Below are 17,626 nucleotides of genomic sequence, written 5' to 3' on the forward strand. Positions count from 1 at the left end.
AGTCTTTAAACCTGCTTACTTTCAGAAGTTAGCAAGCCAACAGCTGCACCACCACGCTGCCTTTCTCCAATAATATTTGCCTATTATAGCAAGTGGGAGGTAGCACTGGGTCTGTTCTACAGTGACGGGGGGTGGGTGGGGGGTGTTTGAGGATACAGTATATACTCATATATAATTCAAGTCAAATTGCAAACAAGGAAGATCCTGATCTGCCGAAGCATAATGCACTCATAGATCATGGTTTATGATGTTTGTTCTACTGAATACTCTCAACAAACCCCACAGACCCAGATCTGTCAGTGCATTAAGCTACAGCAGATCTCAAGATTTGTACAGTTTGCAGTTGGACTCGTCTTGTATGAGAGTATATATAGTATCAGGAAAGGCAACTTTATATGCCCATCCCAAATTTAATATATAGTCCTCTGTGTAGGCATTTGAAGAGCATCTTTGACTCTGAAGGTTACTGAACAACACATCTGAATAACATTGACTAGGTATATTGTCTTCATCTAAGATTGATGTTCAGAAACAATCTTTTCTAATCATAATTACAATCAATATGTCCTCTGATATTTATATGCAAAAGTCAAAAGTTTTCTGCATTATCCTTGCATGCAAACAAGCTATGAACTTTAGTCAAGGTCCAGATCCAGTTATCATGCAAAAATCATTTAACCTTGGCCTTTAACCCCCAAAATATGTTTATTTCTTACCCTACCTGCGAGTCATCAACAAACTTTTAGCAAAGACACATGGTTGAGAACTGAAACCTTTAAGCAGAATTCATTTTTCTTTCTTCAAATTCAATATAACCTTTTGACCCAGAAATGAAGCCATCCACAAAGTTTGGTCCAGGTTTATTAAGTAGAACTAGCGTTATTGTATCCCATTTTATCTTTTTCAGTCAATGGCTTTGACCTTTGACCCCAAAATCAAGAGGTTCTTCCTTGCCCCATAGGCAAACTATCCTTAAAATGTAGTGACTGTATATTGTGGACAACTCAATTTATTGTGTAAAATTAAAACTGATATAGGACATCATCATAATGTATAACATGTATTACATGATAATTTTAAAGTCTGGATAAATTATTCATACAAGCATAAATACACCATGTATTTTGTCACTATATTTATTCAAGTCTAAATCAATCCTTTTTTTTTTTAATTAACAGTGGTGAAGACAAACTATATTTCTTATCTGAGCCATGAAGAGAAAGAATCCCTTTAGGATGAGACTAAGGAATATGTCCCGAGTCCAAGTCAGGAACTTCTTCCTTGTGGGGAACATAGCTTGAAAGAGTACTGGGGAGAAATCAGCAACCTTACAAACCCAACAACAGGAAAACTTAAGTTGGGGTTTCTTTGCAAGCTGAACACAGTCGTCCTGTCATTAGAACATTCTAATGCTGATACAGAAAAGCCATCCTAAGTATTCTTTGCCCAATAGATTGAGGGTCAATTCTGGACCAGAGAGCTAATGTAAGCCTGTTGGGTGTCAAGCTTATTATCACCATGAATTAATCAATTAAGAGACAGTTATCATGTCAAGGAAATAAATTATGCTACTGGATTTTATTTTTAAAATCATTGCAGTGAACTATAAGATTAAAAAAAAAAAAAATAAATACCTCTTTCTTTTTTATTCATCGATAATATACTGTTTCCTATAAATTATTGCTCGAACATTTTCCATCAGAGTCTTAATCTTATGTTCAAATTTGCCATTTTATTATTGAACAAACAATACATATTGCAAAAAATGCACACGTTTTGTTATCAATCTATTTGAAAAACATAAAAATTATGCCAATAAAAAGAATCTACTGGTCTGAAATCTTGGTTCTGCCACATGTATGCATGTCTATTCTGCTTCCAGATATCCAATTTTCAGTAGCACTTTCTGCATAAAAATCTGTAATGGTATGCTTATATTCATTAGAAGTAGAAGAATTTCCTGGTTAAGATAGTTTCTCTAAAGTCAAATGCCTGGGAACACCTTATGGATTTGTGTTGGAAACTTCAGGTTTCCTTTTTGCCCCAATACCCTAGTCGATTTATTTCTTCAACTGTAAAAACAATAATGAAAGCCAGATATTTTAGTTATGGTTTATATATATAGCCAGATATTCTAGTTATGGTTTATTTACAGTCCCAAATAAATGATCTGAGAACAATTAGCAACATGCATTAAAACAATTAGTATAACCAAGTCAGTTATTTGCCAAAAAATATGTAGTGATCTCCAGTAACTGTCATGTAAAAAAAAAAATGATCAACACCATTTTGGTATAATAATTCAGGTGGTTAATTATTAAAGACAAATACCTTTTATTTCCAAAAACACCTGTCAATGAAATCTCAAGTTCTATTATTAACAATTATCATCTAGTCACAATGAATTTTGGAGACAATGCAAAAAAGCAATCTTTGACAAGTCAATTGTTTAGGGCCAGCAAGCTTGGCACATTTAAGCTCACAAACTACCTGTGGCTAGGTATGGACTTGAAAGTCAGCAAATCCTTTATTATACATATAAAAACCATGATCAAAATGTAACTTATAAGCTAAAATAAAAACATTTATTTCTGCATGAGAAAATGAGAGACTGACCTTGACACATGATGTAAATGATGACCAATTCTGAGAGTATATTATGTGAAATAAAGGATGAATGGATGAAATAAACTGCAGGCAGTTGTGTAATAGAAAAATATGGTAAATTAAGGTGTTGAAATGTGTTCTGTTGTGAGATCATGAATTAAACTTTCAGAACATAATATATCATGAACTGAATGCAACTGAACTCTCCGTTTGGTTCACTTGCCCATAGGCAAATACCTTGCATACCAGAGCTTGCCCGAGCCGAATTTGAGCTTGTCCAAGGCGTTGGGCAAGAGGATTTGTAAAGCCCTGAAAACAATGAATTTGCATTAACAGCAATTTAAGGAAATTCTGGTTTTTATTATTGATAAGTGCAATTTTATACAACCAAAAAAAAAAACGTTCATGAGACTGACTTTTGCATGCAAGATGATCTCCATGAAATTTTCATCACCACATAAAACACAAGTTGATGATGAAGAATTTATTATCTACTTTTATCTGCTCTGCAAGACAGAGAAAAACAATATTTATGGATTGATGGTGTATGCAAAATGAAAATGCTGCTACATGAAAAATTAGAGGTATAAAAAATACTATGAAAAATTAAAGTGTATGAAAAATGAGAGCATGAAATATTATACGGTATGAAAAATTAAAAGGTAGTAAAAAATATAATAGATGAAACAGAATGGAGAACGAGTTTGAAAAATTATATGGTACAGTACACTTTATCAAACCTTTTGAGGGATTGATAAATGAGACTGTATGAAAATTTAATGGTACCAAACAATTAAATGATATGAATCATTAGCAGGCAGACAATATATAGTAATACTGTATTATGCAGCCAGGTCCAATGTCATTGGAGAATGCAGAGAATGGAAATCGCTGTGGACACTGAAAGGATTATATAGCTTTGCTTTGTACTGTGAACTCTTACAATGAGCCAGATTTTATGAGAAACGTCTCTTGATGAATGGCCCAAAAAATACCAAGAGCCTCTGTATATATTTTGTAAAACCTTTTAAAAAAACTCAACTTTTAAAGGAAAAATGTAGATTAATGGTTTGTGCCACTTTAGCATTTGTTTAAAAATGAATGGTTTATCCTCAATGAAAGTTCTTTAAACAGAAATAAGGAGGAAAGAAGTTTAAATGTTTATATATAAAGTTAAATACTCTCATTTTTCACTTTATGAACAATTGTTATGTACCAGATTGCCAACTAACATCAGAACTGTCTTCCATGAAAATTGTCCATTTTTACCATTCATTTATTAACTTTATTGTTCTTAAAATATTAAAAACCCAACTACAGCAAGTTAGACTACCCAAATAATTATGAAAAAGGCTCAAAGATGGATGTTGTATGATATGTTTTTAAAAAATGACCCAGAGATCAAAGGGATAGGTACGCGGTATGCACTACCTTTTTTCTAGCAAACGTTTAATACTACATATTCATTTACAGATGCGTTAAGTTGCGGGTTCGACCCCCCCCCCCCCAGTCACATCAAATACTTATAAAAATGGTACTAGCAGCTGCCTCGCTTGGCGCTCAGCAATAAGAGGTTCATGTTAGGACTGATCAGCTTCGTGTCAGAATAAATGGACATCACTTTAAACTGCCTCACTGCAGACGTCATAGCGATATGACTGGAAAATTGTTAAAGCCACATTAAAATTCCAAATCACACACATATATTTATTAAAAAGTTTTAAACATTATCAACAAAGAACTAATTGTAATTTTTACAATACTTGAATATAAATCACCCCAAATTGCTACTTTTTAATCATGTTCATGTATTACCTACATATATAACAGCCCGATTATAACAGCTGGAAATTTTCCCCAATTTGCTCTTTGTTACCAGTACTTGGATTTTTAAAATAAAATTAAATACAATGTATAGGGTTCATGCATGTTTACATTTCTAGTATCAGTGTACACTTAAGCACATAGAGGCAGCTGAAGCTCAAGCCCAAAAGGAAAGAGTCTGAACACTCTGGAGGGTTTTGGCAAGAGTCTGAACACTCTGGAGGGTTTTGGCAAGAGTCTGAACACTCTGGAGGGTTTTGGCAAACAATCATACCAGACAAAATTCCAAGATAGTTTGTTTCTTTTCAAATGCTGGATGTTGATACCATCTCCGATGTTACTGAGAAATAACAAGATTTTCACATTACATGCAGCTGCTGTGGTGGATATATTGCATGTTAGATTGGTTCCATTTTCACTGCGGACCAAGTAGATGTCATCTGAAATCTTTCAGTGAAAACCCCTTGTCAGGATGTCCATTGATTCAAGTGGAGTAGTGACAGCAAAAGTTTCTAGACTGCCATTGTGGCTGCCATATTGGATATATGGCTGGTATCATTTTCATTCAAGACCAAACAGGTATCATATGAGGTCTATTGGTGAAAACCTCAGTTTGACAGCCATCCATTGGGAAGGAGAAGATATAACAATATTTCAAAATGGCTCCATGATTACCATACTGAAGGTCACCTTTTTATTTAGGACCATCTAGGCACCGTAAAAACTCTTCTGATAAAAAATCCAATGTAACAATGACTTTCAATTTAAAAAGAGTAGCTTGGTGGACAACAATGTGGCCATATTGGCTGCCAGATAAGCACCCTTTTAATTTAGTACAAACTAGAAATCATAAAAATTATCTCGGTGAAACACCATCTTTATATGACCAGTCATTCAGAAATAGTGAAAACAATTTCCAAAAACATAAAAAGTCTTTTGGTGAAAACCCCATACTGATACAATAGTCTGTTGGGATTTGTTTTGAGTAACAATAATACAATTTTCAAGAAGGCTGGAATGGTGGTCATATTGGATACTAGATCTGCACCAATTTCATTTACGACCAACTAGACACCATAAATTCCCCCAGTCTGTACGAAACCTAGGTGTTACTCTGGACAGTTACTCACATTGCACCAACATGTCATGAACATATGCAAGGATGCTTATCTTGAGCTGAGATGCATCAGCTCCATTCACAAATATCTTTCAGTTTATGCCACTAAAACACTTGCGTGTTCATTAGTACTTTCAAGACTGGACTATTGTAACTCAATTCTGTCTGGTTCATCTCAATATCTACTCCAGAAACTTCAAAACACAGCTGCTCGGCTCATACGTAAGAGTACCACGATCAGAGCACACCTCCCTGACTGCTCTGTACCCTACACTGGCTATCCATTCGATCCAGAATCAAACACAAAATTTGTTCTCTGTGCTACGTTTCACTGACAGACTCTAGTTAAACATACCTATCTGACCTCACCCATGTGTACACACCAGCAAGATACTTATACTCCTCTTCTGACAATCGTATACTCATTATTCCCACTATGAAAACGAAGTCATATGGACAACGTTCTTTTGTATACCAGGGCCCAGCAACATGGAATGAATTGCCCACTGAACTTAGACACAAAGACGCAGTGATCCCATTCAAGAGTGCTCTTAGAACTCACTTATTTCGACTGCAAGAACAAACTTAAAGACCTAATAATGTTTCCTACCTTAAATATTTCAGCATGTTTTTTATGTTTTCTAATTTCATGGTGTTTTGTTTTTTGTAATCATATCATTATATATGTTTTTTATGTTATAGGTGTTGTCAAATGTTGCAAAGTGCTTAGAGCTTCTAAAGACTAGGCGCTATACAAAGTCCTCATTATTATTATTATTATTATTATTATTATTAAGAAGTCTTTAGTGAAAACCCCATGTTGATACGACAATCCATTGTCTGGAGAAGCATAAATAAAATTTTCAAGACATGTGACATGGCAGTCATATTCTATGGCCAAGTTAAACCTTTTCATTTAGAATAAACTAGTCTATGGGATGAATGTGTGTGGAAAATTCCATATCATCCCTCCAAGAAGTTAAGGAGGAGAAGCAATAACAAACTTGTTTTAATGGATGGACATTACAACACCATGACCTGTACAGCTAAATGACCTTTCAAAATATCATAGTACCATTACTTAAGCCTGAGCTGTACAAATGAGGAACTTTAAATTTGGGGGGATTTGAGCTTGCACCAAAATATGACCAAAAATATAAAAACTAAAACATACAAAATATAGTAAAATGAAGTGCAGTCCGTTTAAGGGAATCATATATTTGTTTCACAAATATATAACTTTTTCTTTTTTTTCAGTTTTTTTCTTTTTTCTGTGCACCTTAAACAATATGTCCAAAATGATAATTAAAATAGATATAAGTAAACAGTACATGTAGATAGGTATGCAGAGGAATGAAAAGGGTTGGAATGTAGATATAGTTAGAAGAGTTAACATAGACCAATATAATCATGCATAAAAATAGACATATAAATTGACAGACTGACATGGGTTTTGGAAATTTTAAGATTTTTAAACAGAGAGTGAGGCAATAGGCATTAAACAACTAAGAATAATTCAACTGTATTTACCTAATTTTAATCATGTTGTATTATATCACAACATTTTTCTTTATGCTGAGTTTTAAATTTAACTAATCATGCAGACTTTAAAATCAAATCCAGTGAGAAAACAAAGTAATACTTCTTTCTTCAGAGGAGGAGTGTTGTGTATTACACCCATTTCTAGGTCATCCAATTTTCACCTTGAAACCAGTGACATGCATTTAAACAGTTCTTTGACAAGTTGACTTATGAGAATGATTTGAGAACACTAATTTTGATCCCTTTATAACTATTTTCCCAACAGCGAGTATGATACAGTCTCCTATAGTAATCATGTAGTCAACAGAAGATAAATGCTGACTGCGTGCTTGCTTTTTAGATGGTCAATTGTTAGAAATAAGTGCCGTTTGTTTCCAAATACAGACGTCATAAAAATCTCACGGCTTACATTATTAGCCATCACCACCTAGTCACCTTGAAATCAGCAATATGCATCAAAACAATCTCCTCCCCCAGACCCCTTGGAGTTTGCACATATAGAGCTATAAAAAAAATGCCCTGAGCTAGGTTAGGACCTGAACATGTATGACTTCCATAATATAAGTACACACATTAAGACTGAAATCAAACCAATAGGTTAAAATACAAATTATTATTGCTTATTTATTAAAACTTGCATTAAATAGTTCAGAAGAAACTGTGGGACTGACCGTGACACTGGCTACAAGGAAATGACTGACTTTATATATATTGTGAGAGAAATAAAGGACTGATAGATGATAGAAACTGTGTATTTAAAGAATGAGGTACATATAAATGTAAACTCAATTTGCTAATATATGTATTGTGGTGACAGTGCAGAATATAAAACTTGCATAACAAACTGAACACCCCCTCCCCTAATATTTGGACATGTTGGTAGGCAATTACTTTACATACATGAGCTTACCTGAGGCTAAGGTAAGCTCATGCTGAGCTGAATTTGAGCTTTTCCAAATGATGAGCAGGTGATTTTTTTAACATAATATGGTCAGCACTTTAAAAAATAAAAGGGTCATAAACTTACTCATTAGATGACGGATAAAGACGGAATTTTCACCTTCGACAAAGAGTGATCACCTAAAGTTTCTTAAAAATTCCAACACAACGTAATGCGAACATGAATATTTTCAAACTGTTTTCACCAAATTCTGTATCAAAATGAGACAAATTATGTTACAAAACATTACTTCATCTAAGTCAGTTTCCAGCACATTATAAATCAGTTTTTAAAACAATTAAAACTTGGTTGCAACTCTTTTACAAAAAACATATTCTAGTGACCAAGATATAAAGTAGAAAAACATAGTACATACCTTTTCCTTACTACTGAAAATAAACTTGCTGTCCCTACTGGGGCAGTAAGGCATGACCAAGAACACAGATGAAATGCACTAATTCAAATAAGGAGCACAACATTATGCTGTTATTGTGTTTTCTTAGCTCCTTTTACTTGTTTGATCTTCTCTTGGCAGACTACGTCTGTAGAATGTACACTGCAGGTAAACACCGAAAGACTAGACAAGTACCCAAAAATTGATTCAGAGAACCTATCTAATTATTCCTCTGTTGGCAGCTTATGAACCTGTTGTACACACCTCACAACACCATGTCTAGACAGCTTATTATGCAGGTCTCACCACAGTCAGATAAAGCCAGTCAACAGAAGGGCAAACATGCAAACTGCAGTTAACACACCCACATAGCAGTCCTTTCTCTACTAAATGTATTACCTTTTTACTTCACTTAGGTGAACCATATGTCAGGTACAACATTACTCTGCTAATAAAATCAGTACATCATATAACATTACCCATTTTCCAAATTTTCAAGGTCAAAACTCCATTGGCAAGGAGAATATCAGTGTATCTTTAACTTTCCATTTACTCTCTTTGGCTAACTAAGAAACAACAATACAATTTATGGCACAGAATTACAATGCCTATTGTTTTACAAGGGAAAAGTCTGGAACAAAAACTGACATTTAAATCCTTTGAAACAAATATAATTACAATGCTGATATGGTGGATCCTTACCTGATTTCTGTCTGTCTCTCTCACACACACAGACACACACACACATACACTGAGGATCTGGAAAATGCACAATCTAACCTGAAAGAATAGTACTCCCTGACTACAGTGAAAGCCCTCAAAACAGAGCCCTTGATATAATGGAATCCCCTCAAGATCAAAATATTTGGGGTGTCACCAATTTTTCCCCTTTTCTTTCTCATTATTATCATTTTTTTTTGCCAATAAACCTAAAAACCCTAAATTTTGAAAACTGATGCTAATTTGGATTTCAAATTTATATTTTACACTTTAATAACATCCACAACACAGAAAATCAAATCAAACTTGGAAATCTATTTTAGCTGCTAAGTCCATACACAAGCTGGACCAAACTAATAATGGTTTGCAGACACTGTAGTAGGCTTATCAACGAGAAAATGTCCCAATTAAAAAGGAGGTTAAACAAATATTATATAGCCATGGACACCAGCATAGGGTAGGGTAAAAAAGACGCAGGTTTGAACCCCAGCCGAGTCATACCAAAGACTAATAAAAATGGTACTGACAGCTGCCTCACTTGGCACTCAGCATTAAGAAATTAGTTTTAGGACTGGTTGTCCTGGTGTCAGGATAACATGACTGGTGGGACATAATGCTACGCATCTGCGGCATGATGCCCCAGTGCTAGACATCATTATAAACTGCCACATTGCAGACATTGTAGTAATATGACTAAAATTGTTAAAAATATTTTTAAAAAACACATATCCGCGTAAAGAGTACGACTGGATTTTTAAAGTAGCTTTAACAATTTTTCAGTCATATTGCTATGATGTCTGCAGTATGGCAGTTTATAGTGATGTCTAGCACTGTGGCATTATGCCACAGACATGTAGCATCATGTCATACCCAGTTACATTATCCTGACACAAGGCCGACCAGTTCTAACACTAACCTCTTAATGCTGAGCATCAAGTGAGGCAGCTATAAATACCATTTTTATAAGTCTTTGGTATCATTCAGCCAGGGTTCGAACCCGAGACCTCCCACATCCGAGGCAGACGTTCTAACCACTAGGCCACTGAAGCAGTCGTCACACGTAAAAATAAGTTAATCTGAAGTCTTTGGTACATAAAAAAATGAGTGTTTTTAAGGTTAGTTATTAATAATGAAATGTTTTATTGTTGTTGTTGTTGTAGGGTTTAACGCCATTTTTCAGCACAAGATAGGCTATACATGGTAGCCAGCATAAATGGTAGAGGAAGAACTCTGGGAAAACCCCGGAAAATGAAATGTTTGTTAAAAATCATTTAAAATTATGATTAACTGCTTATAATCTAAATATGACTAATGTTTTTTGTTTGCATAAATAATCAATGGAGCATTATTTTATATTAATTACCTGGGCTTTATTAATCAGGCATGTGGCTTCATTTTGTATGCTAAGCCAACAGAGAGAGACTAAACAGTATTCTAAAAGTCAGATTCACTCAAATGATTTTCAGTGGAGAAAACTCATTACATACATGTATTTGAGTTACCATGACTGTCTTGTGTCTTCACTTTCATGTCAAGATGTCAATACTACCAGCACAATGTCACAGGATTAAACTATCCAGATAAGATAAAATTCATCTAATCAAAGATTATGAACCTGTACTAAAGCCTACCACATATACTTGCTTATAAGTCAAGTCCAACTGCAAACTACATAGACCCAGCTCCGCCAGCACATTATGCAATGACAAATCTGGGTCTGTGCAATTTTTTGACATAGTCTGCAGGTGCATATGTTATAGCACATAAGCATCTCTGTTATTTGCAGCCTCACTTGTCAGCGAGTATATATGGTACCATGATGAAAATTAAGGAAAACATTGGCATGGGAACATTATGAATTATATGGAGTGTTCAAACACTGTGGATTGCCATTCATGATTCTAATATGTTTATTGTAGAGTTAATAAAAGTATCCCATTCCTTTAATGTTCCTTGCATTTCACACAGACATTTTTTAATTACAATATCTCTCTCTCAAATCACAGAAATCCTCATTAAACCAAAAACCTCTCAAAACTGAAAATGAAATTTGTTCCTGGGGTTTTCCGTTTTGAGGGGTTTCACTTTATGTGGCCAATCATTATAACACTGTTCCTGTTATGATACAAGTATGGCCAATGATCATATTTCATTGTGTTAGTAAAAAAAATTTTATGATGTTTTTGCTTTAAATTTTGGAGGGTTTATTACCATTTTTCAGAGGGGCCCCGAGTGGTCTAAAGCACTCTCCGTTACGGATCACTGCCATCTCACCTCTGTCTGCGTGGGTTCGAGTCTAGGATTCGGCCAATGTGGGTATGTGAGAAAGCTTGCCAGTAGCTTCTTGTGGGTCGGTGGTTCTTCCCGGGGTTTTCCCAGGTTCTTCCTCCACCATTAATACTGGCCGCCATGCATTGCCTATCATGTGCTGAAAAATGGCGTTAAACCCCACAACAACAACAACCACCATTTTTCAGCACGATAACCTATACATGACGACCAGAATATCTGGTGGAGGAAGAACCCAGGAAAACCCCAGGATGATCCACCAACCCATGGAAAGCTAATGACAAGCTTTCTCACATTGACCAAGAAGAGACCTGAAACCAATCAGACAAAGCTGAGATGAGTGTAATAGACAAACATCTTAGACTACTAAGGCCCACCATATTCTTCTTTATAAGGCAGTTTCACTACATGGCAGTACAGTCAGCTCCACTTAAATGCATATCGCTTAATTGCATAGATCGCTTAAGTGAATAGCAAAAGTATGGTCCCGTTTTATATTGTAAATATACATGAATTCCGCTTAAATGCATACTCCGTTTATATGCATAGCTTGGGTCCGGTCCAGTCCCGAGGCTATGCATATAAGCGGAGTTGACTGTATACTGAATGACTCCCATGGACAGCTTTATAACAAGGGACTATTGCCGGCTGTGTTTATTAAATCTAGCAAAGCATTATATTATGTCATATCATATTGAATATTAAAATCCCTGGTGACTAGAGAATATGTAATTTAACTGGCTAATAAGGAAATGTATTACCTCACTATTATTATGGCTAGCCAGTAATTACACTAATCTAAAGTGCCTTTAGGTACATGTGTACCAGGATGTGTAAAATACCCAACATCTGCTCAGGAAACCTAGCATATCAATACATTACTTACTTATCAAACTGATATTTTGAACTCTGTCTAGACTGCAGAAAATGTAATTTAGTAGCATTAAAGAAAGGTCAGGTGATTAAGATACATTTTACCCCCCCCCCCCAGAATATAATTTCTTACAAGTGAGATCCTATTTCAAACTACTCAGACCCAGATAAGCCATCATACCATGCAATGGCAGATATGAGTCTGTGCAGCTTGTAGAGACTCATCAGTAGTACAAACAACATATACCTGATCTGTCTGTAGATTATGAAATGCCTGATCTGGGTTTATGTTCTTTGAAGTTGAACCCGACTTCTGAGTATCAGCAGTCCTTTCTACTGTCAACAAATGTATGCCACATAAATACCAATGTTAAAATGGTTTTACACACCATATTTAACCTTGTGTGAGTGTGTCCATGTATGTATGTGTGTGTGTGTGTGCGTGTGTATGTATGTATGTATGTATGTGTGTGTGTGTGTGTGTGTGTGTGTGTGTGAGTGTGTCCATGTATGTATGTATGTATGTATATGTGTGTGTGTGTGTGTGTATGTATGTATGTATGTATGTATGTATGTATGTATGTATACAGGCTCTGTTGCAGATTAAAAATTAAGTTCTAAGAATGAAAATATAAAGAATTGCAACAAAAAACTTATTATTATCCCTCCCCACCAAAAAACTAAACATTAAGCATTTCAAGATAAAATATAAAATGTTAAAATTCTGTAAATGGTACATAAAACTAATGTATATACTTATTCATAAGATTAATCCAACTGCAAACTGCATAGACCCAGATCTGCTGTCGCATAATGCGCAGAGGATCTGAATCTGTGCAGTTTGCTAGGAGTAATCTTGTAGAACAAACAATACAGACCATAATCTGTGGGTGCATTATGCTATGGCAGATCAGGATCTTTACTGTTTGCAGTTTACCTTGACTTTATAAATAAGCGAGTATAGAAGGGTTAAGGTACCAATATACAATCCTTAGAATACAGTCAAAATCTGTCATGTAAAAACATGTCCCCTCAGAAAGTTAAAAGATTGTCTCTGGAATTATATCATCATAAACTTTGACTGAATTCACATCAAACAATAAACAGGGACAAATGAGGCACCATCATATAATGTATGCTCCTAACAAACTGCACAGACCCAGATTTGTTGGCATATGTGATGGCTGATTGAGTCTATGCAGTTTACAGTTGGATCAGACTTATAAGCAAGTATATATGGTACCAACAATTTTCCACAATAAAGTCACTAAATTAATGTCAACCAGGCTTTATAATAGTGGAGTTTGGATGATGGTATCCAGGTGGACCTTTACTGTTGACCGTGTCAGTACTATTAAGCGGTCTGTCATCTCTCTCTATGTGAGGCTTGTAAAACTGAAAGAGCTTATATATACTGATTTTCTCCTGCTAATGTGAAGCTGGTGCATTTTGTAAAAACTTAACATAGTATTTGAGGTTCCGATTAAATTGCATTTTCATTCTATCCCTGGGGTGGGCAAAATACAACCCAAGGGCTGGATCCAGCCCATGACCTGATTTTATCCATTAATTTAAATCATCAGGTGTGACTTTAAGAACCACTGGGGGAAGTTGGCCATGCCTTTTCTATTATAATGTGGCAGACACTTTATGAAAACTGATGAGAACATTTGTACATTTGTCATTCCATATGACATTTTTTAAAATTTGTAAAATTTCCAAAATGTATCAATTTATGCAAAGGGACATGCACATTAGGATATACGGCATGGTGATTTATGTCATTCATACTGTCAGTGCTAAGCATAAGGTATAACTATGCACTGCATGCCTAAATTTTAATTCCACTAATACTTGCAACATCTGTGTACCATGTAGGAAAACAACTACACTATTCTTTTAATGGACACCATGACATAATTACTCATAATCTGAACATTTTGGGCAATCATACTATATAAACTTGCTAGATTTCAGAAATCTGTGACAAATGTTCATTTATCCTCCATCCTCTGGGCTTTTACCTATAGCTAAATGTCAGTCTGTTCTGAAATCTTTCCACCTGTCTACCAATCTGCATGTGTATACATGTATGCATGTCCATTTGTTCCTCTCTCTATCCAGCACTTGTCATGCAAATCAATGCAGAAGAAACCTTCCTCTATATTAAGTATGGCTGTCAATATTCTGAATTTGGACTCTTATATGGATAATTAATTGTTTTCACCTTAATTTATGACAAAAAAATTAGAAATATCTTCGACTTTATAGGCTCAAGAATGTAGAATCAATGTACTCTCCAAAATATTGTAAAAGGCTACATATGGAGGCAGGAACTATGGCGCTTTAGTGATTGGTATGCTGAAATTGTGACTTAATTGGTGTGTGTTTAAATCCTACCACTGGAGCAGCCTAGTCTGGCTACTATAGTGTGTTTCTGAGCAAGAATAATATAACCTATGTTGGGGTTTGTATTGAGACAAGGAAATCCCATTCATAGGGTTACATTTTTTGTCTTCTCACAAGGTCCATATTACAGATTGACTCTTCATCAAACAAGCAATAAAGATGTAGGAAACTAAGCTTAATTCAAAGGGGACTAGGTCTAGTTTACACATTGTTTCTTTGCTGAACACTCAGTAGAGTTATCAATGACTAAGCTTCCTGGTATCATACACTGGAAAAGGATAAAATACCCAAGAAATACTGGGAAACCGCTTGAAAACAGTGGAAATACAAAATAAATTCCTGCAGCAAGGAAAATGAGTTCATTGATTTTTAAGGGTAAATCAAACTTGTGCATAAAGTATCATAGAAATTCTGCATGCTATCCATGGAAAAGCATGGACAGGCCTGGAAAAGTACGAACAGTTGGAACTTTTTGAAAATACATTTCAGCATGGAAAAACCTGGATAAAACAGTCAATTTGAATTCAAGGTAGACCTTTAGATTCTTGACTTTGTCCTATCCCTTAACTATCATGTACTTAAACAACCGGCAACCATGACTAATTTGCACTTCTATTTTCATGTTCTTTTTAAACCAAACTACAAGCGTTACAATAATAAAAGAATATTTAATGGAGCAATCTAATGTTAATCTTTCAATAAAAAACTTCAATAAACACAAATGAGGGTATAGTACAAAATCTAGATGTAAGGAAAGATATGTCCTGACCAGAAAATGTTTGTTGTATTTGCAACCCTTAATGTGTACAAAATCTGCACCACTGAGTAAGACACTCCAGTTTACTACGTGTAAGTATTATGTAATTCTACTGTCTCATGGTAATCGACAGCTTTCCGTCATTCTCACCATGGCTGAGGAGAACAGCACTATAAAGTTAAGTGAAGTTTTGAATTGTTTTCTAGAAACTGATGTAAGTATGGTATTAATTAACTGGTAAAATGAAAGAATTTTCATGTTAGGAAAATGCAAGATTAGTGTGTGTGATTTGGATTTTTAATCTAGCTTTAACAATTTTTCGGTCATATCGCTATGATGTCTGCAGTGTGACAATTTATAGTGATGTCTAGCACTAGGGCATCATACCACAGATGTGTAGCATCATGTCCGTGACTCAGTCACATTATCCTGACACTAGGCAAACCACTAACTTCTTAATGCTAAGCACCAAGCGAGGCAGTTGCTAGTACCATTTTTATAAGTCTTTGGTATGACTTGGCCAGGGTTCAAACGAGCGAGCTCCTACATCCAAGGTGGATGCTCCAACCACTTAGGCTACTGCGCCCATACAAAATTTTCCGTATGAACTGAATATGGAATCTATACATACTTTTACAGAAATACATGTATCCATATGGATATTTTTATTCTATAGCTGAACCACTCTTATGGATTTCAGTGTATTTTTATGGAAATGTTATGGATTCCTTACATACTTCTTATGGAAAATCCTGTGGAATATGCAAATTAGTCCATGAGATCTGCAGATTGTCCATATGGAATAAAATTTAATTCCATATGGAATTTGTCAATAATCCATATGGAATTTGTGAATAATCATATGGAATTTGGCAATAATCCATATGGAATTTGGCAATAGTCCATATGGAATTTGTGAATAGTCCATATGGAATTTGGAAATATACCATATGGAATTTGTAAATGGTCCATATGGAATTTGTAAATAGTTCATATGGAATTTGGTAATATTCCATCCCATACTAAGCTTTCCAGGTGGACTGAAGGATGATTTCCTACGGGTTTTTTAAGTGCTTTCTGCCTAAACTATAAACAATCTGCTTCAGATTTCTATTAAACTGCCAAATGATTCTTAGACATTATTGAGAATCAATGATAAATATTCACAATAATTTTATTTATGGGTCATAAATTTTATTTTGACAGACATTATGAAATAAGATTTAGGTTTTTCTTGTCCTCATTTTCTATCTTGCACACAAAACCTAATCCATGATGGCATCACTTAAGTCTTTTTCATTTCAATGTTGTTGCTGGTGTTGTTGGGTTTAATGCCATTTTTCAGCACATGATAGGCTATACATGGCAGCCAGTATTAATGGTGGAGGAAGAACCCGGGAATACCCCAGAAAGAACCACCGACCCACTAGAAGCTACTGGCAAACTTTCTCACATACCCACATTGGCAGAACCTGAGACTCAAACCTACGCAGACAGATGTGAGATGGCAGTGATCTGTAACGGAGAGCACTTTAGACCACTCGGCCACTCAAGGCCCCCTTTCATTTCACTGAAAGTTTGGTGAGATTTCACAAATATTTCGACCAAAACTTTCATTGAAATTGTGGTGAGATCTCAATAAAATTTCACTGAATGATATCTAATACTTCATTGAAAGTTTTGTGAGAGTTTACTAAAACTTTCATGAGATTTCACTAAAATTTTGATCATTATATAGTATTTTACTGAAGTTTCAGAAGTTTTTCAGACATTTCAGAAGGTTTCAAATAAATGGATATGAATCAAACAGGATTTTATTAACCAAGGTGATATTTCAGTGTACATGAAAAAAATTATACAGATGTTGTAATTATATGACATCCAAGGCAAGAGATAATGGGAGTTAATAATAATAATAATAATAATAATAATAATAATAATAATAATAATAATAATAAAGACTTTATGTAGAGAAGGTAACTCAATTAGTTACAGAACTAATCTACCTTGGGAGTTTTCCACTCGAAAATTCAAATCGACATGTTTAGCAAGCATGCTCATTCCCATCAATTTCCATTACATGAGGATTCATTGGGCAAAATTTTGACCAATCAGAAAGCTCTTTACAGCGATCATCTGTTAAATAATAAATGC

The 17,626-nt window shown here is 34.9% G+C and overlaps 1 protein-coding gene across 6 annotated transcripts in view; it reads right to left on the reverse strand.

Annotated features, from left to right (window-relative positions):
* LOC149780068 (uncharacterized) overlaps window positions 1–17,626 on the reverse strand; it is a 314,560-nt gene that overhangs the window by 14,053 nt on the left and 282,881 nt on the right. For 4 of the 6 annotated variants that reach the window (XM_089936822.1, XM_089936825.1, XM_089936826.1 and 1 more), the window contains one exon: window positions 2,845–2,916. The exons of 1 other annotated variant lie outside the window; for it this stretch is intronic. In XM_089936822.1, the coding sequence (XP_089792948.1) occupies window positions 2,845–2,916 (72 nt within the window). The remainder of the gene's footprint in view (window positions 1–2,844; window positions 2,917–17,626) is intronic. One more of the 6 variants, XM_089936823.1, reaches the window with a different exon arrangement.

This window comes from Sinohyriopsis cumingii, chromosome 16 (assembly GCF_028554795.1).
Source record: "Sinohyriopsis cumingii isolate HCF-2022 chromosome 16, ASM2855479v2, whole genome shotgun sequence".
NCBI classification, from domain to species: domain Eukaryota; kingdom Metazoa; phylum Mollusca; class Bivalvia; order Unionida; family Unionidae; genus Sinohyriopsis; species Sinohyriopsis cumingii.